Source organism: Macaca thibetana, chromosome 8, assembly GCF_024542745.1.
Source record: "Macaca thibetana thibetana isolate TM-01 chromosome 8, ASM2454274v1, whole genome shotgun sequence".
Taxonomy (NCBI): Eukaryota; Metazoa; Chordata; class Mammalia; order Primates; family Cercopithecidae; genus Macaca; species Macaca thibetana.
The window spans coordinates 138819097-138844921 of NC_065585.1; the positions used below are offsets into that span (position 1 = coordinate 138819097).

Below are 25825 nucleotides of genomic sequence, written 5' to 3' on the forward strand. Positions count from 1 at the left end.
CATCACCACCAAAAATACAAAAAGTATCTGGTCATGGTGGCACACACCTGTAATTCCAGCTACTCAGGAGACTGAGGCAGGAGATGTGGAAGGATGAAAAATATTCATAAACAGATGACTTTTATCTTTATTCACAAAAGCCACCCTATCAAGCTTAGTAATATATATTACATAGATATCATAGACTTCTTTCACTGCAACTCTATAACTTAACAGAAATAAAATGGGATGAAGTGGAGTGAGGGAAATGCATATTCTGTTACATGATGCTGTTTCTGCACATCTGACATCTGAGGCCTTTGAAATTCATGTGTCTCACTATTTAGTCACATTAACAACTTGGGAGTGAGTTGAATTGATGTGGCACAAACTATTACCACTTATAGACCCTATGTAAAAAAGATTCTCACTACATAAAAGGAGCAAGAAGAAAAATTAAAACATATCTAGAATGCAAACATCTTAGGATGGTGTTTCTGCTGCTATGATAGAATATTACAAACTAGGGGGCCGGGTGCGGTGGTTCATTCCTGTAATCCCAGCACTTTGGGAGGCCAAGGCGGGTGAGTCGCAAGGTCAGGAGATGGAGACCATGCTGGCTAACACGGTGGAACCCTGTCTCTACTAAAAATACAAAAAATCAGCCAGGCATGGTGGCAGGTGCCTGTAGTCCCAGCTACTCGGGAGGCTGAGGCAGGAAAATAGTGTGAACCTGGGGGGCAGAGCTTGCCATGAGCCGAGCTCATACCACTGCACTCTAGCCTAGGGGACAGAGCGAGACTCCATCTCAAAAAAGAAAAAAGAAAAAAGAAAAACAGAATACTACAGACTTACAGACTGGATAATTTATAAAGAAATAAAGAACAGAAGTTTCTTTTCCTAACAATTCTGGAGTTCTGGAGGCTGGGAAGTCTAAGGGCATGACATTGGCATGTGATGAATCCACATGGTGAGAACATCACATAGCCAGGAAGTACACAAGAGACAGAGAGGAAATGGGGCCAAGCTTAATTTTTTTTTTCAGGAGCTCACTCCCACTGTAGCTAACTCACTCCCATGATAACAGCATTAATCCCTTCATGAGGGCCCAGTTCTTTTGACCTAATCACTTCCTAAAGGCTCCCACTTTCAATATGGCTACAATGGCAATTAAATTTCAGCATGAGTTTTGGTGGAGACAGGAAAACCACAGCACATACTATTTTATAATAACTCATTTTAAAATTAGTGTGTGCCCTTAAGATAAATAATTTGATGATTATTGATCTGTTGAACACTAAGGTATATCTGAGTAACAGAATTTAGTATTTCATATTCCTCATGAAAATCAATAGAGGCATGTTTCTGTGGAAATAAATAGTCCAGGCATAGTGGCTCACACCTCTCATCCCAGCACTTTGGGAGGATGAAGCAAGAGGACTTCTTGAGCCCAGTTGGTCAAGGCTGCAGTAAGCTATGATCACACTACTGCAGTCTTAACTAAATAAATTAATTAAATTAAATATTAGTCCTTAACTTGGAATTCACAAATACTAGATTTGAGAAATGTAAAAACCACTCCGCTGGCTTTGATTTTGAAAAGTTGTAGAAATCATCTATGATAATGGAGTGACTTTATATAAAAATAATTTATCTTCTTTTAGAATTTCACATTTTTGTTTTTCTCACAATTTCCTTTGTGCTTTAATTTACTGGAATTAGAGTGAGCACCGTCTTTCTCTAAATGCAAACCAAGTGATGGATTCACTCTTTGCAGATGAATCTAATAATTTGTTAACATTTTAATAAAAAAAAAAAGAGAGAAAATAGGCCGGGTGTGGTGGCTCATGCCTGTAATTCCAGCCCTTTGGGAGGCCAAGGTGGCGGGCGGATCACAAGGTCAGGAGATCGAGGCCATCCTGGCTAACACGGTGAAAGCCCGTCTCTACTAAAAAATACAAAAAATTAGCCGGGTATGGTGATGGGCGCTTGTAGTCCCAGTTACTCAGGAGGCTGATACAGGAGAATGGCAGGAACCCGGGAGGTGAAGCTTGCAGCGAGCCAAGATCACGCCACTGCACTCCAGCCTGGGTGACAGAGCAAGACTCTATCTCAAATAATAATAATAAAAATAAAAAAGAGAAAATAAATTACTTTAGAAAGATTTGAATTAATAAAAAATGTCCAGTTTTTATAGCATGAACTGACTTTGAAAAATTTTCTTCTTATACATATCCTTCAATATGAGGGTATACACTATCAAATTTGTAAGTACATCTATTAAATTTAAAGCATAAATTTCTTCCCAAGAAGCAAGTTAAGAAGGTGGCATCAAATATTTATCATGGATTTCCTCAACTGACATTCAACTTAATCCCAAAATGTTTTCGATGATTGAACTACTCTTCATTAAGAATATAAATGCAATGTTTAGTATGGCGATCTGGAGAAACCATAATTAAAAGTACATAATATACTAAAATCATATATTATGTACTTAAAATTGTACTAATACTCAGAAAAATGGTGTCTGGTCTTAGCCTTGATATTAGCTGGCATGGTTTCTAAGTCTTAATTATTTCAATGGTAACATAGTCTATATTACCTCCAATGTTAACTTGAAAATGAGGAATACATCAGTCAAATGAATATGAACACAGGGATTAATTTAGCTATTTAAAATGTCTTAATATAAATATAATCATTACTATGCATTTATACTTTGATATCTTAACGTAAACATTTTTCACTCTCAAGGAATGAATAAACAGCAGGAAAATATGAAAAGGCTGGTTTCAATACTTTAGGCCAATTATTGCAGGGCTACATTGATTTCATTGAGGCCCAGAGCAATTTCTGCTTATATAGTGCTATTCTTCTTTGTTTGAGGTAATAGAATACCCCAAAATAGTTATTATTATGGGGCTGGGGCTGGAAGAATTTGTAATTTTTAACATATATGCTATAAAGCAGTTACCTGAGCCAAATTTAATTAAAAGTCTAATCACAAGACATTGTAGAAAATTTAGCCCCATTGAAAGTTATATGGTAACATTTCTCTAAGAGATCTAGCATATTTCACTGCTGGGCACAGCCATGCTTTATATAACAGAAGTAACAGCATTATAAACTTCTTCAGCTAGCAACATTAAAAGCGATGTTTTACATAACCATATGTGTACATTGTTCCTAAGTTTTCATTGCTTTTCTGCCAGTGTAATTGTCTGGAAAGCTCACTTTGAATGTATTTCTGTTCCTAATTGTTAGCAGGAAATTGCATTTGGTAGTAGAGTTGAAGGGAATTATTTTTAATAAGCTCACACAGTATGAAAAACATTGGAGGCCTATCAAAAATGTATCAAGGTTGTCAAAAGCATTCCTGTGCAGACTTTTAGAAAACATAATATGTGGTTTGACGACCCTGGTGTTCTGCTGGCTGTCCTGCCCTGGATTTTCTTTCTGGCAGCATTAGGTTGTAGAGAGATTAGAGTGAAACCTGCATTGGAGATCTAGGAATATTAATCTACTTTTGATCAATCTTCCAGATCCCAGTAGGAAATATACCAACAGGAAAACTACATGTTTATCCCCAGTCTCCATGTCCAGCCTCTGTATATAGACCATGGGTGGGAGAATTTTCCTGATATGACAGACAGGTATGGGGCCAGTCAGGAATAAAAGCATCTCCAATTTCTCCATTCCTGTCAAGATCACTATAGACCTTTCCCTTATTTTTCACAGATAATGCAAAAAAATAACAAGTTAAGTGAATTTCAGCCGTGAAATAAAAGAGTTGTAGAAGTCTACAGTTTTTCCCTATGCCTATGGCTGCTACTCCAGACTCCCTTAACCTGGGGTTCTGGGAGCAGTTGCTGGGTATGGATCACCTCACCAGACATTTAGGAGAGCCTGAGTCAGAGGGAAGAAACCTGCAACCCCCCTCACTTTGCAAAGTTCTGACACATATTTTCAGTTGCCACAGATCAGTTCAATAACACCAGCTCCCAACCATACCACTCACATTTCAGCTGCCATGGTAAATAGACTGCGAGAAAATGCATGAAGGACAAATTCTGAGGTCTTCAGTTCCCAGATCACTATACGGTTAGCAAGGCACATCACCATCACTGGTGACAGATCTCATCTCCTCTTTCAACATCTGCCGGTGACTGCTCACAAGGTGCCTGCTATTCAGTGCATGCACAGACAGCAAAGAGGGTAGTTGTATTGTCTTCTTTGCACCCAGTGATCAGTGCACTTGCTGTCTTACAAAATGGGATTTTCCACAGAAGGAATTGCCCAGAAAAGATAAGACATGCAGGGAAGAAATGAGAAGTGATACCATGGGAAGTGAAACTCAGATCACACATAAATAGAATTACAGGAGAAATAGCTGAGGTAGGAATATTGCCACTGCTGTGGGGAGAGACCTTAGATAGGCAGCCAGGGAAACTCAGCCAAGGCGGACGTAGGAGTGTAAGGGAGATGCTGTGATGAGAATGATGGAGATGTCCCAGAAGAAGTGACTCCAGGAAAAAACATTAAAGAAACTTCTAGAGATATTTCAGGATCCGAAAAGCACAAAAGATAAAATGGTGGAAGCTGATCCAACCTTCCCTGACATCTCTCCTCAGAGCTCATCATGTGTTCCCAACTCCTCACATGTCATCATTATTTAATCATGACTGTCATCATTCCCTATTTGTGTTATTGCCTCCCTCCAAGGGGCGGGAGACTTTAGTCTTTAGTGTTATTTTCTACTGTTGCTTATTTCTCCTCCCTCAATATCCAATAACTTCCCACCTAAAACAGTGAAGATAGGACTGTATATCTCATGGAATTCTTTTGATAAATTATATGAAATTTCTTCAGATGAGGCACTGAAAAAAAAAAATGCATGGAATCTGAAACCAAAGCCCTGTCATTTCTCCATCTCTGTTTCCTTTCTTCTTATCCACCATTACTAATTCCCATGACTTTCCTGTTACTTTATAGTCTTCGCTCACCTGACCTTCCCAAATCCATCCTTTACTCTCTCCAATCTCTCAGATACCCCCACTGTATATTGACAAGCACCAGCTTCTTACCCAGAACCATCACACTCTCTAGAATTTGGCTAACTGTGGCTTTCCAGGTGTATCTTTGGCTGCTCATGGATACTTTACACTTCAGGACAAAGAAACCTTGATTGATCTCTGACCACAGCCTGTGCTACTGAGGTGCTCTCTTTACACACACTCTCTTGAGTTTCTCCTCATTGACTCACCTCCAGTTTCTTCCCATCTCTTAGGGCCCAATTAAAATGTCAACCTCAAAAATTCATTTTTATTACCCCATCCAGAAATACTCCGTGTTCTTCCCTGATATCATTTCTCTCCATCAGTTACCTTCCTTCTGTAATAATAATCTCTGTTAATATCATATCCACATGTCAACACCTCCAGGGTAAGTTTCACAGCTTCCACACTCCTGTGATCTTCATTTTTCATTTAGACCACATCTGAAACTTCCCAAACACTCCTCCTTGCCCACTACCTGGCTTCTTCACTGGGCAGAGCCTCCTAACTCACCAGGCATCTTCACTAACTGCCGTGCAAGGGCCGCCTTGCACCCACAGCTCCGGTTTGTTTTCTTTATTTTAAAAATTTATGTTTATGTCTATAAAACTAATGTCTATATAGAGATTTTGAAAAAAATTTTTTTTAAATGTGAAGACATCATGTGTTATTCTCCTATAGACATCAATGTTAACATGTTGGCAAACGTCTTATATGTATCAATGTATATTCTGTGGTGTGGACATGTATCGTTAAACATTGTCTTGCTGTGTTGGTTGTTTATACCATTTTTATTATTATTATTATTATTATTATTTTAGACAGAGTCTCACTCTGTTGTCCAGGCTGGAGTGCGGTGACGCAATCTGGGCTCACTGCAACCTCAACCTCCTGGGTTCAAGCAATTCTCCTGCCTCAACCTCCTGAGTAGCTGGGATTCCATGCATGTGCCACCATACCCAGCTAAATTTTTGTATTTTTAGTAGACACAGGGTTTTGCCATGTTGGTCAGGCTAGTCTCGAACTCCTGACCTCAGATGATCCGCCCACCTCGGCCTTCCAAAGTGCTGGGATTAGAGGTGTGAGCCACTGCGCCCAGCCATTTCTAATTTTTCATGTTGTGCATAATGATGTAACAAGTAGTCTTGTAAGTAAATCTTGGCTTATATTTATACAATTCCTTAGAATAAATGCCTAGGAAATTTGTTTGCTGGGTCAAAGGGTGTGAACATCCTCATGTGTACAAGTCTTTCTATAAAGCAGAGCTAGTCATTTCACTTGCCTGAGCTTGCTATAAAAAGAAAAACTATTTTGTCCACTCATTATGTGCAGGATAAGCTCTTTCATATAGTTTATGGTTATTTATTTTTCTTTATTTTGAAATAATAAAGTGCTGCAGATAAAAACAAAACACCCTACGTGTAGTTTTCTGTAATCTTAGACACCAAAGAAAACTACCCTTGAAAAGGTGATAGAGCTTTTTAAAATTGTTTCTATGCAAATACAAACAAATAAAATTTGATTTGTTCATTTATCTTTTTATTTAATTATTTTTTACGCCATGTTATTCTGAACATTTATTTTGAGTTAATAAACATGGTCAAATGTTTACATCCAAATTTGTAATTCTACCTCATCCTATTTAGTTATGGGATAGTATTCCATTGCCTGAATGTGCCATAATTTATTTAAACTACACCCTTTTGGAATATTCAGGTTGCTTTTAATTTTTTCACCGTTATAAGTAATGCTACCATACTCCCTGCGTGTCACCTCCAGGGCACTTTTCATGATGAATTTCTAGAGCTGCACTTGCTATGTTTGCACATTTGAATTTTTATAGCCATTACCAAATTGCCTCTAAAAGGAGTAGATATACCACCAGCAGTACATGGAAATGGGTTGTCTCCACATTCTCTCTGAAACGGGACAAAGGCTTTTTAACAATCTGGCCAGAAAAAAAAATTCTGCATAACGTTTTATTGGTTATATTTGTTTATACCTTTCCTATGTTGACTTTTTTGACATGTGAATACATTTGGTTAGTGACTTCCTCTTCTCTGTGCAGTTCACCTCCTACCTGCATTTCCAGTTCTCTCCTTTCCCTGGATTCCTTTCCTGCTTGCTCTTAGCTGGACAAGAGCCTTCCCAGACTCTGTGGAGGTAGAATTAGACCCATGTCCTCTGCATGGTGGCGTGCTTTTCTTGTATCTGCCAGACCTTGGGACACTGTGCGTTGGAGGGTGTGTACTTTTCCTCATGTGCCTGTATCTGATATCACAGAGTTCCTTAGCGATGATACCACATTTCATTTTTTTTTTTCTTTTTTTTGAGACAAAGTCTTGTTCTTGTCCCCCAGGCTGGAGTGCAATGGCACGATCTCAGCTCACTGCAACCTCCACCTCACAGGTTCAGGCGATTCTCCTGCCTCAGTCTCCCAAGTAGCATGCCCAGCTAATTTTTGTATTTTTAGCAGAGACGGGGTTTCACCATATTGGCCAGGCTGGTCTCGAACTCCTGACCTCAGGTGATCTACCCGCCTCGGCCTCCCAAAATACTGGGATTACAGGCGTGAGCCACTGTGCCTGGCCTCACTCCATTTTTTAACTTCCTTTACCTAGTTGAATAGTGTCTGGCATTTTGACTTTCAACAATTTTACATTTGAATAAAAAATGACTGATACTTATCTACGTTTAAATTTTGTTGTATCATATTTTTTGTTGGAGTCACGAGACATTTTCCAAGATGGCAAAACTCCATGGTACCAGGGTGAATGTTTGTTTGTCTGTGTAAGCTTTTTATTAGCATATAACATAAAAACTGCACAAATTAGAAGTGCAACTTGTTCTCAAAAGAAACACCCCCATGTAACTAGAACTCAGATAAAAAAAGGGAATATTACCTGGACCAGGATAGACCTTTGAGCTCTATTCAAATTCTCTCTTCTCCAGGACAATTACTATTCAGACTTCAGAAGAGTTTTGCTGAATTTGAATTTTATGTAAAAGAGAATTGTCAGGCACGATGGCTCACGCCTGTAATCCTAGCACTTTGGGAGGCTGAGGCGGACAGACTACCTGAAGTCAGGAGTTCGAGACCAGCCTGACCAACACGGTGAAACTCTGTCTCTATTAAAAATACAAAAATTAGCCAGTTGTGTTGGTACATGCCTGTAATCCCAGCTACTTGGGAGGCTGAAAAAGGAGAATTGCTTGAGGCTGGGAGGCAGAAGTTGCAGTGAGCTGATCTTACTCCATTGCACTCCAGTCTGGCCAACAGATTAAGACTCTGACTTAAAAAAAAAAAGAGAGAGAGAGAGAGAGAGAGAATTGTACAGTATGATTCATTTTGTGTTGTACAGTATGATTCATTTCCTCAACCTTCACACCTATTGATACCATTAGATATTTCATGGTATACTTTATTTGTTATAATTTATTTATCCATTCTGGGTGCTGATGGACATTTGGATTGGAGTTAATGCAAACTGTGCTGCTTTGAATATGGTTTGACATGTTACCTGGTGAATGTATGTATGCTTTTTCCATGGGTATATACTGAGGCCGAGAATTGCTGAGTAATGGTGAATCCTACCTTCAGCAGTATTAGGTGCTATCAGTTTTCCAAAGTGGTTATACTTATCCTCACTCCCTGAAAGGGTGTATATGAGAGAATTTCAGGAACTTCACCTTCTAAACAACAATGGGATGGATTGTTTTTTTCATTTTAGCCATTCTACTGGGTGTGTGAAAGGTTTTTATTTGCATTTCCCTGATGATTGATCAAGGAAAACACTTTTTTATGTTTACTGACCTTTTGAATATCCTCTTATTAATTTTGCCAGTTGAAGTCTTTTGCCCATTTTTTTATATTGAAATTATTTCTTTTGATAAACACAGATTTTTAATTCCAATGAGTCATAATAATTTTTACTGGTTTTTTTCTTTATGGATAGCAAATTTTTTTTTCTTTTTTATTATACTTTAAGTTCTAGGGTACATGTGCACAACGTGCAGGTTTGTTACATATGTATACATGTGCCGTGTTGGTGTGCTGCACCCATTAACTCATCATTTGCATTAGGTATATCTCCTAATGCTATCCCTCCCCCCTACCCTCACCGCACAACAGGCCCTGGTATGTGATGTTCCCCTTCATGTGTTCAAGTGTTCTCATTGTTCAATTCCCACCTATGAGTGAAAACATGCGGTGTTTGGTTTTCTGTTCTTGCGATAGTTTGCTGAGAATGATGGTTTCCAGCTGCATCCATGTCCCTACAAAGGACATGAACTCATCCTTTTATATGGCTGCATAGTATTCCATGGTGTATATGTGCCACATTTTCTGTCATTGATGGATATTTGGGTTGGTTCCAAGTCTTTGCTATTGTGAAGAGTGCTGCAATAAACATACGTGTGCATGTGTCTTTATAGCAGCATGATTTATAATCCTTTGGGTATATACCCAGTAATAGGATGGCTGGGTCAAATGATATTTCTAGTTCTAGATCCTTGAGGAATCACCACACTGTCTTCCACAATGGTTGAACTAGTTTACAGTCCCACCAACAGTGTAAAAGTGTTCCTGTTTCTCCACATCCTCTCCAGCACCTGTTGTTTCCTGACTTTTTAATGATTGCCATTCTAACTGGTGTGAGATGGTATCTCATTGTGGTTCTGATTTGCATTTCTCTGATGGCCAGTGATGATGAGCATTTTCTCATGTGTCTGTTGGCTGCATAAATGTCTTCTTTTGAGAAGTGTCTGTTCATATCTATTGCCCACTTTTTGATGGGGTTGTTTGTTTTTTTCTCGCAAATTTGTTTGAGTTCTTTGTAGGTTCTGGATATTAGCCCTTTGTCAGATGAGTAGATTGCAAAAATTTTCTCCCATTCTGTAGGTTGCCTGTTCACTCTGATGGTAGTTTCTTTTGCCGTGCAGAAGCTCTTTAGTTTAATTAGATCCCCTTTGTCAATTTTGGCTTTTGTTGCTATTGCTTTTGGTGTTTTAGACATGAAGTCCTTGCCCATGCCTGTGTCCTGAATGGTATTGCCTAGGTTTTCTTCTAGGGTTTTTATAGTTTTAGGTCTATCATTTAAGTCTCTAATCCATCTTGAATTAATTTTTCTATAAGGTGTAATGAAGGGATCGAGTTTTAGCTTTCTACTTATGGCTAGCCAATTTTCCCAGCACTATTTATTAAATAGGGAATCCTTTCCCCATTTCTTGTTTTTGTCAGGTTTGTCAAAGATCAGATGATTGTAGATGTGTGGTATTATTTCTGAGGGCTCTGTTCTGTTCCATTGGTCTACATCTCTATTTCGATACAAGTACCATGCTGTTTTGGTTACTATAGCCTTGTAGTATAGTTTGAAGTCAGGTAGCGTGATGCCTCTGGCTTTGTTCTTTTGTCTTAGGACTGTCTTTGCAATGTGGGATCTTTTTTGGTTCCATATGAACTTTAAAGCAGTTTTTTCCAATTCTGTGAAGAAAGTCATTGGTAGCTTAATGGGGATGGCATTGAATCTATAAATTACCTTGGGGAGTATGGTCATTTTCACAATATTGAGTCTTCCTATCCATGAGGATGGAATGTTCTTCCATTGTTTGTGTCCTCTTTTATTTCATTGAGCAGTGGTTTGTAGTTCTCCTTGAAGAGGTCCTTCACATCCCTTGTAAGTTGGATTCCCAGGTATTTTATTCTCTTTGAAGCAATTGTGAATGGGAGTTCACTCATGATTTGGCTCTCTGTTTGTCTGTTATTGGTTTATAAGAATGCTAGTGACTTTTGCACATTGATTTTGTATCCTGAGACTTTGCTGAAGTTGCTTATCAGCTTAAGGAGATTTTGGACTGAGATGATGGGGTTTTCTAAATATATAATCATGTCATCTGCAAACAAGGACAATTTGACTTCCTCTTTTCCTAATTGAATACCCTTTATTTCTTTCTCATACCTGATTTCCCTGGCCAGAACTTCCAACACTGTGTTGACTAGGAGTGGTGAGAGAGGGCATCCCTGTCTTGTGCCAGTTTTCAAGGGAAATGTTTCCAGTTTTTGCCCCATTCAGTATGATATTGGCTGTGGGTTTGTCATAAATAGCTCTTATTATTTTGAGATATATTCCATCAATACCGAATTTATTGAGAGTTTTTATCATGAAGGGCTGTTGAATTTTGTCAAAGGCCTTTTCTGCATCTATTGAGATAATCATGTGGTTTTTGTCTTTGGTTCTGTTTATGTGCTGGATTACATTTATTGATTTGTGTATGTTTAAGCAGCCTTGCATCCCAGGGATGAAGCCCACTTGATCATGGTGGATAAGCTTTTTTATGTGCTGCTGAATTCAGTTTGTCAATGTTTTATTGAGGATTTTTGCATCGATGTTCAACAGGAATATTGGACTAAAATTCTCTTTTTTTGCTGTGTTTCTGCCAAGCTTTGGTATCAGGATGATGTTGGCCTCATAAAATGAGTTAGGGAGGATTCCCTCTTTTTCTATTGATTGTAATAATTTCAGAAGGAATGGTACCAGCTCCTCCTTGTACCTCTGGTAGAATTTGGCTGTGAATCCGTCTGATCCTGGACTTTTTTTGGTTGGTAGGCTATTAATTATTGCCTCAATTTCAGAGCCTGTTATTGGTCTATTCAGGGATTCAACTTCTTCCTCGTTTAGTCTTGGGAGAGTGTATGTGTCCAGGAATTTATCCATTTCTTCTAGCTTTTCTAGTTTCTTTGCGTAGAGGTGTTTATAGTATTCTCTGATGGTAGTTTGTATTTCCGTGGGGTCGATGGTGATATCCCCTTTATCATGTTTTATTGTGTCTATTTGGTTTTTCTCTTTTCTTCTTTATTAGTCTTGCTAGTGGTCTATCAATTTTATTGATCTTTTCAAAAAACCAGCTCCTGGATTCATTTATTTTTTGAAGGGTTTTTTGTGTCTCTATCTCCTTCAGTTCTGCTCTGATCTTAGTTATTTCTTGCCCTCTGCTAGCTTTTGAATGTGTTTGCTCTTGCTTCTCTAGTTCTTTTAATTGTGATGTTAGAGTGTCAATTTTAGATCTTTCCTGCTTTCTCTTGTGGGCATTTGGTGCTATACATTTCCCTCTACACACTGCTGTAAATGTGTCCAAGAGATTCTGGTATGTTGTATCTTTGTTCTCATTGGTTTCAAAGAACATCTTTATTTCTGCCTTCATTTCGTTATGTACCCAGTAGTCATTCAGGAGCAGGTTGTTCAGTTTCCATGTAGTTGAGCAGCTTTCATTGAATTTCTTACTCCTGAGTTCTAGTTTGATTGCACTGTGGTCTGTGAGACAGTTTGTTATAATTTCTGTTCTTTTACGTTTGCTGAAGAGTGCTTTACTTCCAACTATGTAGTCAATTTTGGAATAAGTGCAATGTGGTGCTGAGGAGAATGTATATTCTGTTGATTTGGGATGGAGAGTTCTGTAGATGTCTATTAGGTCTGCTTGGTGCAGAGCTGACTTCAATTCCTGGATATCCTTGTTAACTTTCTGTCTCGTTGATCTGTCTAATGTTGACAGTGGGGTGTTAAAGTCTCCCGTTATTATTATGTGGGAGTCTAAGTCTCTTTGTTAGTCTCTAACGACTTGCTTCATGAATCTAGGTGCTCCTGTATTGGGTGCATATATATTTAGGATAGTCAGGTCTTCTTGTTGAATTGATCCCTTTACCATTATGTAATGGCCTTCTTTGTCTCTTTTCATCTTTGTTGGTTTAAAGTCTGTTTTATCAGAGACTAGGATTGCAACCCCTGCCTTTTTTTTGTTTTCCATTTGCTTGGTAGATCTTCCTCCATCCCTTTATTTTGAGCCTATGTGTGTCTGTGCATGTGAGATGGGTCTCCTGGATACAGCAAATTGATGGGTCTTGACGTTTTATCCAATTTGCCAGTCTGTGTCTTTTAATTGGAGCATTTAGCCCATTTACGTTTAAGGTTAGTTGATACAGTTTCTTCCTAGCATCGATGGTCTTTACATTTTGGCACATTTTTGCAATGGCTGGTACCGGTTGTTCCTTTACATGTTTAGTGCTTCCTTCAGGAGCTCTTGTAGGGCAGGCCTGGTGGTGACAAAATCTCTCAGCATTTGCTTGTCTGTAAAGGATTTTATTTCTCCTTCACTTATGAAACTTAGTTTGGCTGGATATGAAATTCTTGGTTGAAAATTCTTTTCTTTAAGAATGTTGAATATTGGCCCCCACTCTCTTCTGGCTTGTAGAGTTTCTGCCGAGAGATCTGCTGTTAGTCTGATGGGCTTCCCTTTGTGGGTAACCCAACCTTTCTGTCTGACTGCCCTTAACATTTTTCCTTCATTTCAACTTTGGTGAATCTGATCTGAAAATTATGTGTCTTGGAGTTGCTCTTCTTGAGGAGTATCTTTGTGGCGTTCTCTATATTTCCTGAATTTGAATGTTGACCTGTCTTGCTAGGTTGGGGAAGTTCTCCTGAATAATATCCTGCAGAGTGTTTTCCAACTTGGTTCCATTCTCCCCGTCACTTTCAGGCACACCAATCAGACATAGATTTGGTCTTTTCACATAGTCCCATATTTCTTAGAGGCTTTGTTCATTTCTTTTTATTCTTTTTTCTCTAAACTTCTCTTCTTGCTTCATTCCATTCATTTGATCTTCAATCACTGATACCCTTTCTTCCAGTTGATCAAGTTGGTTACTGAAGTTTGTGCATTTTCCATGTAGTTCTCGTGTTACAGTTTTCATCTCTATCAGTTCGTTTATGAACTTCTTTGCATTGGTTATTCTAGTTAGTCATTCGTCAAATCTTTTTTCAAGGTTTTTAGTTTCTTTGCGCTGGGTTTGTAATTCCTCCTTTAGCTCGGAGAAGTTTGATTGTCTGAAGTCTTCTTCTCTCAACTCATCAAAGTCATTCTCCGTCCAGCTTTGTTCTGTTTATGGTGAGGAGCTGCATTCCTTTGGAGCGGGAAAGGCACTCTGATTTTTTGAATTTCCAGCTTTTCTGCACTGCTTTTTCCCTATCTTTGTGGTTTTTATCTACCTTTGGTGTTTGATGATGGTGACGTACAGATGGGGTTTTGGTGTGGATGTCCTTTCTGTTTGTTATTTTTCCTTCTAACAGTCAGGACCCTCAGCTGCAGGTCTGTTGGAGTTTGCTCGAGGTCCACTCCAGACACTGTTTGCCTGGGTATCAGCAGCAGAGGCTGCAGAAGAGTCAATATTGCTGAACAGCAAATGTTGCTGCCTGATTGTTCCTCTGGAAGCTTCGTCTCAGAGGTGTACCCAGCTGTGTGAGGTGTGAGGTGTCAGTCTGCCCCTAGTGGGGGATGTCTCCCAGTTAGGCTACTTGGGGGTCAGGGACTCACTTGAGCAGACAATCTGTGGACTCTCAGATCTCAGCCTCCATGCTGGGAGAATCACTACTCTCTTAAAAGCTGTCAGACAGGGGCATTTACATCTGCAGAGGTTTCTGCTGCCTTTTGTTTAGCTATGCCCTGTCCCCAGAGGTGGAGTCTACAGAGGCAGGCAGGCCTCCTTGAGCTGCAGTGGGCTCCACCCAGTTCGAGCTTCCCAGCAGCTTTGTTTACCTACTTAAGCCTCAGCAATGGCAGGTGCCCCTCCCCAAGCCTCACTGCTGCCTTGCAGTTAGATCTCAGACTGCTGTGCTAGCAATGAGGGAGGTCCCATGGGTGTGGGACCCTCTGAGCCAGGCACGGGATATAATCCTCTGGTATGCCGTTTGCTAAGACCCTTGGAAAAGCGCAGTATTAGGGTGGGAGTGACCTGATTTTCCAGGTGCTGTGTGTCACGGTTTCCCTTGGCTAGGAAAGGGAATTCCCTTACCCCTTGTGCTTCCCAGGTGAGGCAGTGCCTTGCCCCACTTCAGCTCTCACTCAGTGGGCTGCACCCACTGTCCTGCCCCTACTGCCCGACACACCCCAGTGAGATGAACCTGGTACCTCAGTTGGAAATGCAGAAATCACCCATCTTCTGTGTCGCTCATGCTGGGAGCTGGAGGCTGGGGCTGTTCCTAGTCGGCCATCTTTGTGCCTAACCACAAATTTTTAAACTACGTTTAAATGTACACGATGCCACAAACTTTGTTAAGGTTGGCTTCAGTGATTTTGTGTCCAGATTGCTAGATCCTCCCTTCCCAAAGCTATACAAATATCTTAGGTTTTCTTCTAGAAAACTTAATTTACCTTTCACATTTACATCTTTATTCCATTGGGGATACATTTTTGTGTATGATGTAGAGAGTGAAGTGTCACAGATTTTTGTCCATTTTGAAGTGTCACAATTTTTGTCAATTGTTCAGTTGACAATTTGTTGAAAAGTGATTTATTTCTTTATTGCACTATAGTACAAACTTAGTAATTAACTAGAAAATTGGATCTATATAGATCTGTTTCCAAACTGTATTCCATTCCATTGATCTATTTGCCTATATAGTACAAAGCCTAACTAAATTCCTGATTTACTTTATAATACATCTTGATACCCAGTATGATAATTGAGCTTTGTTCTTCTTTATATAGATCACTGCAACTATTCTTGGCCCTCTTCACTTCCACATGAAGTTCAGAAACACTTGTAATTTTTTACAAAAGAAATTGCCTGGATTTTTATTGATGTCCCATGACATCAATAGATCATTTTCGGGAAAACTGGCATCTTTTGCAGTAGTGGACTTTCTGGTCCTTGATGTTATATACTTCTCCATTTATTTAGGTTTTGTACGATTCGTCTCAATGATGTTTTGCAGTTTTCTGGGTGAAAGACTTGCACATTTTTCATTAGAATTATTTCTAGCTCTAGGATGCTTTCTGCTTAATGGCAAACATATGTGACCAGGTAATTCAGAATCCATAGTCCTCTTCTCTTCTCTATCTAAGACCTTCGAAGATTTCATCCAGTCCCATAGTTTATAAACCATTTCTTTGTTGAAGACATACATGTTTATTTTCTCCACTCTGACTTCTCGCTGAAACTCCAGACTCACATGAACAGCTACCTACATACCCGTCCATCTATATCTAGTTGACAACTTAAACTCAACAGGTGCAAGACAGGAGCTCTGATTTTGCCCATCCCATAAACATATTGCACCGTTTCTCAGTTCAGTGAATGACAACTCCACTTTTCTCGTTTCTTAGGGACAAACTGACAGGGTCGGCACATGCTCACCTCAGGCACACGTCTTCCAAGCCTGTTTTCTCTCCCTTCAAAACGTATCCAGGACCTGACCAGTGCCTCGGTTCAGCTCATCTCAGCACATACGCCACTTTCTCGGATCACTCAAAACATTGACAGAGTGTAATTTTCCCTCCATGGCTTGTTGTCAACAGAGCTAGCAGGAACAGTTCTTTAAATTGTTGGTGAGGACTCACTAAACATCCTGCATTGGTATATCATCCTTAAAACAGCCTACAAAGCCCTCTATGCAGAGGCATCTCTCTTCGCACCACCCAATTCACAACCCCCATTCTTCTCTGCTCTCAGTTCTTCCTTCCCAGTCCCCATTTCTCTGCTCTGGCTGCACTGGCTCCTGGGTGTTCTCAAATGCTGACGGTATGCCCCTTATGTGGGGCTTTTGCTTGGCTGAATTCTTACCACGATAAGACAAACACCCTTAACTCCTTCAAGGCTCCACCCAAATCTCCTTCCACCAAGATGGCTTAACCTAACCCCCCTATTTAATACTTCGCCTTCTCGTTCCTCCCCTAAGAATTAGTATTCCCAGTGATTCTTTTTCTGCTCTGCTTTTTTAGTTCTTCAATTGCATTTACCACCTACTAACATTCCATATTCTTCACTCATTTATTATGGATGCTGTAGTTTTCCTGTCCCTTCCCTGTACAACACGAACTGCATGAAGGCAGGACTCAACTTGGCAGATGTATGCAAAGTTCCTCGAAGTGCACTCAGTACACTCTTGGTGCTCAGTAAATGTTGACTTATTGAACTAAATCAAAAAGGGAATGTCTTATAGATGCAAAATGATGATCAACTTTATGAGTGATCAGGGAATCTAATTGAAACAAGACACCATTCCACAACCATCAGATTTTCTATTTGTACAACTCTTAGTCTGATGGTAATCAGGTATTGCTAAAGATATAATAAAACAAGGGCATTCATACATTACCCTGGACCAAAGCAGTTAGAATCCCAAGGGGGAGCAAGTTAGCAAATCTGCTTTATCATGCCGGCCTAGAAAGATCCTTGGATCAGTACAGTGGAATATCCAGTGCGATACCGTTTGTCAAAATTAGAAAGTAGAAACAGACTACCCTTTAGTAGGGAACTAGGAAAATAAAGCACTTACAGTTTTGAAGTAAATTAACAAAATTCTACATTTTTTTAATGTAACAGTCTCTCCCATAATACTCAGTATAAAAGCAAATTGAGGCCAGGAGCGGTGGCTCATGCCTGTAATCCCAGCACTTTGGGAGGCCGAGGTGGGTGGATCATGAGGTCAGGAGATCGAGACCATCCTGGCTAAAACAGTGAAACCCCGTCTCTACTAAAAATACAAAAAAATTAGCTGGACCTGGTGGTGGGCACCTGTAGTCCCAGCTACTCGGGAGGCTGAGGCAGGAGAATGGTGTGAACCCGGGAGGCGGAGCTTGCAGTGAGCCGAGATCACGCCACTGCCCTCCAGCCTGGGCGACAGAGTGAGACTGTGTCTCAAAAAACATAAATTAAATAAATAAATAAATAAATAAATAAAAGCAAATTGAAAGTGATACAAGCACACATGTGTCAAGTGATATTTAATATGTAACTACTCTTAGTAGTACTTTTTTTTTAGGGATATAAATACACACACACATATGAAGCTTATAAAAATATAAATGGGAATATTACATTACAACTTTAGAGTGTGTGATAAGAGAAAGAACCAATGATTTGGTGGAGTAGAGGCTAAAAATGGTTGCATGTATAAGATTTTGTTTTATAAAAAGTTCTGGACTGGGCGTGGTGGCTCACGTCTGTAGCACTTTGGGAGGCCAAGGCGGGTGGATCACCTGAGGTCAGGAGTTCAAGACCAGCCTGGTCCACATGGTGAAACCCCATCTCTACTATAAATACAGATAACAATAATAATAACTGGATGTAACAGCTCACAACTGTAATTCCAGCTACTTGGGAGGCTAAGGCACGAGAATCACTTGAACCCAGGAGGTGGAAGTTGCAGTGAGCCAAGATCATGACACTGCACTCTAGCCTGGGAGGGGGAGTGAGATTCCATCTCAAAAAAGAAAATTAAAAAAGTTCTGAGGCAAATAGGGCAAAATGTTAACCCTGGTGGCAGTAGGAAAATAAAGGTCTACGATCTGCTGTACTTTTCTCTATGTTTAATGATTTATCTTGATTATTTTAAAAATACACCACACATTCCATATCTTACACAAGGTGACATAAGTGTTTTCTTTAAATACGTAATATGTGCAAAACAAAGCAGTTGAGACTCGCGGGTAGCGTTTTTCTTTGCGTCCACTGTGAGTTTACCTCCCTTGCAATCAGTGTGCAATATGCAGGAAATAGAAAACTGTAAATCAAACCCATTTAGGGCCTGCTAATTTTTGCTGTTTTAGCTAAACCCTTTTTGATTCAACGGCCGTAAATAGGACTACATAGATCCTGCTGCCTCTGAACGTGAGTCCCTCCGGCATAGAGATATTTCAGTCACTCTGAAAAATACCTGGAAGTAAATAGAAGTATGGTAAAATTTTATAAAGAAGGGAGTTTGTATTACCCATTTTTGCCTTTGTGTTGGTATTTTAAATAATGAAGTTTTAAAATAGAATTTTTAGCAACAAGTACAACACCAGAGCAGACCATTCAGATACAGGTAGAAAATGTCCTTCTGGTGTCAGCTTTTTTCTCTGGTGTGGCTGCTGCCACCTAGCGGGCCTTGTGTGAACAACACTGACTGCACCAAAGCTGCCTTAGATCTGCTTCAAATACACCTGTCAATGCCAAACTTATACTTAGTCTGTGTGCCGTAGAAAGCTTACATTATAAACATAGATCTGGAAGTCTCTAAAGGAATCCTTTTATCCTAAAACGGATAGCTCAGCATCTAGCTCACCTATCTCTCTGCATCCATGACAGACTGAGGTCCTGTGTGCTTTATCCCAGTCCGCACTCCTGAGTTAACTTCGGTGAGCCTCATTTTCCTCCTCCTTCATTGTCAGACAACACCGAGGCACATTTTGGTGGGGGTTTTGTGAAAGCGAAATGAGCTCGCTTACGTTACAGCTTTGGAGTGAGGACACGCTGGATGCACGGGAAGTAGCGCTACTGTGTTCTCTCTTGCAGCCTCCATTTCATTGTTTTCGACACGGAGATGGCTCATGACATCCTCAAGGTCTGGGATGGGCCAGTGGACAGCGACATCCTGCTGAAGGAGTGGAGTGGCTCTGCCCTTCCCGAGGACATCCACAGCACCTTCAACTCACTCACCCTGCAGTTCGACAGCGACTTCTTCATCAGCAAGTCTGGCTTCTCCATCCAGTTCTCAAGTAGGTGGCACAGTTGCTTTGTCTTTACCTTGATATCAGAGTCTTGCCATGAACACAGAACGCCCTTCATTTGTATTCTCCAGCGTCTCCTTACACAGATGCAATGTGTTGAGCCTGATTTGAAGTTAGGAAAATGCACGTTGCAGAGAAGAGTTCTCTTCCCCCATTGCTGGGTTCATGGCTGAGGCCACAATAACAGAAGCCAGGTTAACAAGAGAAATGCATAACCAAACTTATTTGATGTGCATTTTGCATGACACTGGAACCTTCAGAAATGAAGACCCAAAGAAAGAGAGAAAATTGTGTGTTTTAATGGACAGTCGTGCAGAAGTATGATTAGAGGATGAAAAGATAGGATTTAGTGGTGATAAACTGGGAGGAACTTAACAAGGCTTCTTTTCTCCACTTCTTCCCTGTGTGTCTATGTCTTCATTCCTGTCCTCTGCATCCTAGGGGTGCCCTTCTGGAATGAAGGTTTCATGACCTGCTTCCGAGGAAGGCCAGATAATTACTCTATAGTCTGCTTCGGGGCAGAAGGGCAAGCGGAGGCTGGAGTGGCTTTGCTGCTTCTGTAGTTTCCTCAAAACTGCATACTTTGGAGTAGTGTGTTCTGAACACTGTCAATATCAAAGGAACAATTTGTTTTAGGGAAATCTGTTCATTATAAGCTCAGGACAGGCAACGGACCTACTTAGTTATATGAAAAAAAAATGTATAACTTTAAAGGTTTCAATTAGTCAGTAAATGTCTAGACTTGGATACAAGACAGATGTGGGTCTCTACATAAATGTAAAGCCTGTCTTCAGGGTTCCCCTAACCCAGCCCCGATTCCAGGTTCTCTGTATGCCTCAGTCTGACTCGTTGTTTATGTAATGAAGTCTGTGTGCAAACAACCTGCTAATCAAACATGCTTTGATTCTCTACTCGCAACTTCCTGGTTCAGGACGGTCCTTGAATTTTTTTCCACCTTAGGGATAAAGTTTCAAGAAGCTAATATGACAGAGGAACCTCTGCTGAATTACTAGTGTGAAACCATATTTGCACACATGGACTATTATCTCCTAATGATAATTCCCATCTTTGCTGTCTAGCCCATTTTTGATGAAAGGTTTCCGAAGAAGGAAGGAATGGAGATATTCTGTGGCAGTTCAGCCTTTTATTGCCCTCCGGATGGCACCATGGAGAGATGCTATATAATTGGGCGGCACACAAGGTCAGCCGTCATCATAAAACAAGTAGAATTTGCACACAAACACGTTCAGATTCAATTTATCTCTTGGCAGATCACTGGCAAGTCATATTTAGGATTTACATAAGAAAATTGACTTCGGTCAATTTAATGCTTTAAAAGGTTGCTAATAAAATCGAGGTTATAGTCTGCACAATTTTTTACCTCTGGTTTCACTGTGCTCCGAAGCGGTAACTTGCAAACATGTGCCTGTGGAATAGTACTTGTACACGGTAAAATTTTCACTGGTCCTTCACAAAAATATGAAATTAAGAGTGTTCCAGCTCTCCTGCCTTGGAGGAAAAAAAAAAAGTCCTTTACTCCAAAATTATGTCACTCTTGCTTTTCGTTGTGATATAAAATTTTCTTAATCTTTTGAAATGGTGGCAAGAGCAGATGGTAGATTTGTGATTCATTGGCCTTATTTGGCAAAACAAAAAAGTTGAGAAAGTTATGAGATTATGTTCTTTCTCCTCTTCTTTCCATTCTGTATTTTCCAGGCATTTTTTTCAACAGGTTTTATTTTTTTAGCGTAGTTTTGGGCTCGCAGTAAGATGGAGTGGAAGGCACAGAGTTCTCACGTGCTCTCTGTCCACAGCACACAGCCTCCTCCACTGTCAGCATCCCCACAGAGCGGTCCATTTGTTGCAATCAATGAACCTGCCCTGGCCCATCATTATCAGCCGATAGCCACAGTTTTCTCTGGGCTCACTTTTGGTATTCTGCATTCCATGGGTATATTAGTCCATTTTCATATTGCTGTAAAGAACTATCTGAGACTGGGTAATTTATCCAAAAAAGAGGTTTAATTGAGTCACAGCTCAGCAGGCTGTACAGAAGGCACGGCTGGGAAGGCCTCAGGAAACTTACAATCCTGGCGGAAGGGGAGGGGGAAACAGACACATCTTCCATGACTGGAAAAGGGGGAAGAGAGAGTGAAGCGGGAGGTGCTACATGCTTTTAAACAACCAGATCTCGTGAGAACTCTATCACGAGACAGCACTGGGGGATGGTGCTAAACCATTAGAAACCACCCCCATGATCCAGTCACCCCCTCCAGGCGCCACCTCCAACACTGGGGATTACAGTTCAACATGGGTGGGGACACAGATCCAAACCACATCAATAAGTTTGGAAAAATGCGTCTGTGGTCATAGCCTCACATAGAGTCATTTCCCTGCCCTAACAATCCCCTGTGTTCTGCCTGTTCATCCCTCCCTTCCTCCTAATTCCTGGCAATCACTCTTTTCACTGTCTCCACAGTTTTGTCTTTTCCAGAAAGTCATAGAGTTAGAATCATGCAGCGTGTGGTCTTTCACGTTGTCTTCTTTCACTTAGTAAGATACTTTCAAGCTCTAGGTCTTTTCATGGCTCTGTGGATCATTTCTTTTTATCACCGAATAATATTCTGTTGACTGGTTATACCACAGTTTATTTACCCTTTTTATTTTTTTCCTTGAGATGGAGTCTTGCTTTGTCACCCAGGCTGGAGTGCAGTGGCAAAATCTTGACTCACTGGAGCCTCTACCTCCTGGGTTCCAGGGATTCTCCTTCCTCAGCCTCCCGAGTAACTGGGATTACAAGCATGCACCACCACACCTGGCTAATTTTTATATTTTTAGCAGAGACAGAGTTTCATCATGTTGGCCAGGCTGGTGTCAAACTCCTTACCTCAGGTGATCCACCTGCCTCAGCCTCCCAAAGTGCTGGGATTACAGGCGTGAGCCACCTTGCCCAGCCTGTTTACCCATCTTCTTATTGAAGGACATCTGGGTTGCTTTAAAATTTTGGCAATTATGCCTAAAGCTAACTATAAACAATCTGTGTACAGGTTTTTGTATGGACATACGTTTTCAGTTCACCTGACTAGATATCTGAGAAGAGGGTTCCTGGATTGTGTGGAAAGGATGCACTTCGTTTTATTCCTGGCCTTTTAAAATCTTCCTGTTTTAACAATGACTGTTGAAACCTGGTCATCACTTCTTTTTTTCTATATGTTCTTCATGATTCTCTCTTCAGAGAACATCTTTCTAACTTGGGTTAAAAAAAAAAAAAAGACCCTTTATTATAATTATTTGAGGACCATGGACATGTTTCTTCTCATATAATTAATTAATATATGAATGTTTAGGAAGAAATAAACATGAAGACACCATAAAAGTTTCTACAGAAGTGATATTTGCTTACTTTTATTTTACTCAGTTTTCCATGTGTACTAATTTGAATCATATGAAATTGTCATTTTTGTGTGCAAAAAATGATTGAATGCTGGCTATTTCACATGGTTTAACGTAACACTTGGATAGGATCCATCCCTCCAGCCCTGTCATTAGTTAATAAATCCCAATTCTGGTATAAATTTTGAGAAATACTCACTTAGGAGCTAGAATATAACTTTGACTCTGAGGCATTTAAATGAAGGAGTTTCTGCAAGATTGTCTTTAGAAGTTTATTGAAAGGAAAAACAAGATACAAAAACTTAGAGTGGTACAACATTTAAAAAGCATAGTCTAGACTATAACTCTGGAAATGTGAGTTTCTATCTTGACCTCTAATGCTTTGAGACTGACCTTTTGTCTCTGTTCTTTTTACTTTATTTATGAAATGAGGATAGAGTATCAATTTCTAAGGACACATCTGTCTTCCAGAATTCCACCCTGGATGTCATTTATTTTCCCTTTGGCCCCCAAATCTACTATTTTCTCCTCCTTTAACTACTCTGTGGCTCTCAAGGCAAACCTGTATTGGGTTCTTCCAATAAAGAGCTCCAGCAAGGGTGAAGAGCTGGGGTAGGAGGGCATGTCAGGGCACAGAGGCCTCGTATCCCTCTCTTCAGGTACCCCGGAGTCCGCTGTACCCCATGATCCACACGGACTGCTTTGCTCAAGCTGCCGCATTTACCACCTCTTTCCAGATTTCTGTACTAATTCCAAGTAACCTTCCTGATACGGTCTGGTTCTGTGTCCCCACCCAAATCTCACCTTGAATTGTAATGCCCATAATGCCTATGTGTCAAGGGTGGGACCGGGTGGAGGTGGTTGGATCATGAGGGCAGTTGCCCCCATGCTGTCCTCATGACAATAAGAGAGTCTCATGAGATCCGTTGGTTTTATAAGTGTCTGGCATTTCTCCTGCTTGCGCTTCTCCTTTCTGCCACCCTGTGAGGAAGGCGCTTTGCTTCCCTTTCACCTTCCTCCATGACTGTAAGTTTCCTGAGGCCTCCCCAGCTGTGCTGAACTGTGAGTTAATTAAACCTCTTTCCTTTATAAATCACCCAGTCTCAGGGATATCTTTATTAGCTGCATGAGAGGAGACTAACACAATCCCTTCTTCCTAGAATTTCCAAACCCAACCTTAGGCAAGAAACTCTCAAATTATCCCACTGGGAGTGTGTCATATGTGTCATATGGGATTTTAAATAATACAGTTCTGTAAAGGACCTTGGCAAGCGTATGAAATGGCCATGAGTGTGCTACAATCATGGCTGTAAAATAAGTCATTTTCCTAAGACAAATCGTATCCAGTTCTAGCTCCCATGCATTTGAGTTGACAGGAAGTCAAATACCACTCATTTTTAAAACCTGCTGCCAGTGTTGGATGGCCAGGGAATTGCAGGATGATTCAGTGAGGTGAGTACAGAGAGGGACTTGGTTCTACCTCTGTCCTAGTCGTTATATTCCCTCTTGCTCTCATTTGGGGGCCACTGGTCTGGACAGTCACAGTAATTCATCTCATGTGGTTCTCTCTAAGGATGTTGGGCTAGAACACGAAGACCCTGGTCTGACCACCCCAAAGCCAGTCATTCAGCCACTCTCCACAAAAGGTAGCTTGCCACTTCTGGGAACCATTGAGAATGGGGCACCAGTCTCCATCTCCCTGAGAACCTGATAAACATTTGACTCCTACACCTGATAAACATTTGACTCCTACACCTGGAGTGTAAATCGCATATCCTGGTTTTCTAGTTTTAGAAAAGAAGATTCCTATAACCCCTCAGTCATAATTAAGAAACCGACCCAGGAACCCTGCTTCATTGCAGGAGAAATGGGGCTGTTTTGTCCCCTTCGCTCCACCCACCTTCCTCCCCTCACTGGGGAATCCAGCTATGAAACTACATCAAGCTGGTGTCTTTCCAAGCCAAAGGTGGGAAACTCTTCACGAAGTGCAACAGAGCCTGTCCATCACACCCAAGAAGCCATCACTGCTCTTTTGTAGGTGGGAGGATGGAAATCTCTCATTTATTTGTCTTTATGAACCTGGTACCAAAAACAATGAGGAACTTTACCTATAAATTAGATTGTGTTGTGATTCATAAACCATGCTAATTTTATAATCTAAAACATTGGAATTAGTTATGATTTTAAACATTCATAAATAGAACTCAAAAAGAAATGTTTTCCTTATATGATTGATGTTTTAAGCGTGGCCATTGTTGCCAAGCAAAAATGACATTTATTCAATTGTATTAAATTAGATTTCTTGGTAGGCTATTTTTACTTGATTCTATGTCAATAACATGTGAAATAAGCATTAGAGGTGTGATTAAATTATTGGAGAGAAAACAGTCATCTGAATATTTGTTTTCTTGAAGACATTTGAATTAGCATATTTTTCCCAAGCACAGTTTGAAAGTACATTTTAAACAAGAATTTAACATCAGGGTTGCACTACCTCTCTATCTTGTAATTCCATGTTACGTTGGAGCTTTTTAAACACTTATTTGACTCTTTCTTCTTGAAACACTGTCTTCAATTGTTTTTCATCTTATCATTCTCTCTTGTTCCTCCTTATTCCAAGGGCCACTCTGTCATTGGCTCTTTGCTGATTCACATCTTTCTTCCCTTGAAACTCTAAAGATCAGACACCAGGAGGGCTTGTCCTTGGGTCTCCTTTCTTTTCTATCCATATATTTTTTAAGAAGCAACAAACATTAAGATACCCGTGAAAGTTTCTACAGAAATGACACTTCCTTACTTTTCTTTTACTCAGTTTTCCATGTGTACCAATTTGAACTGTATACAATTGTCATTTT

General features: G+C 40.3%; 1 protein-coding gene across 1 annotated transcript in view; it reads left to right on the forward strand.

Moving 5' to 3' along the window:
* CSMD1 (CUB and Sushi multiple domains 1) overlaps positions 1-25825 on the forward strand; it is a 2043790-nt gene that overhangs the window by 1685205 nt on the left and 332760 nt on the right. Inside the window, 1 exon segment of the mRNA XM_050802644.1 lies at positions 19363-19565. Coding sequence (XP_050658601.1) covers positions 19363-19565 — 203 coding nt within the window.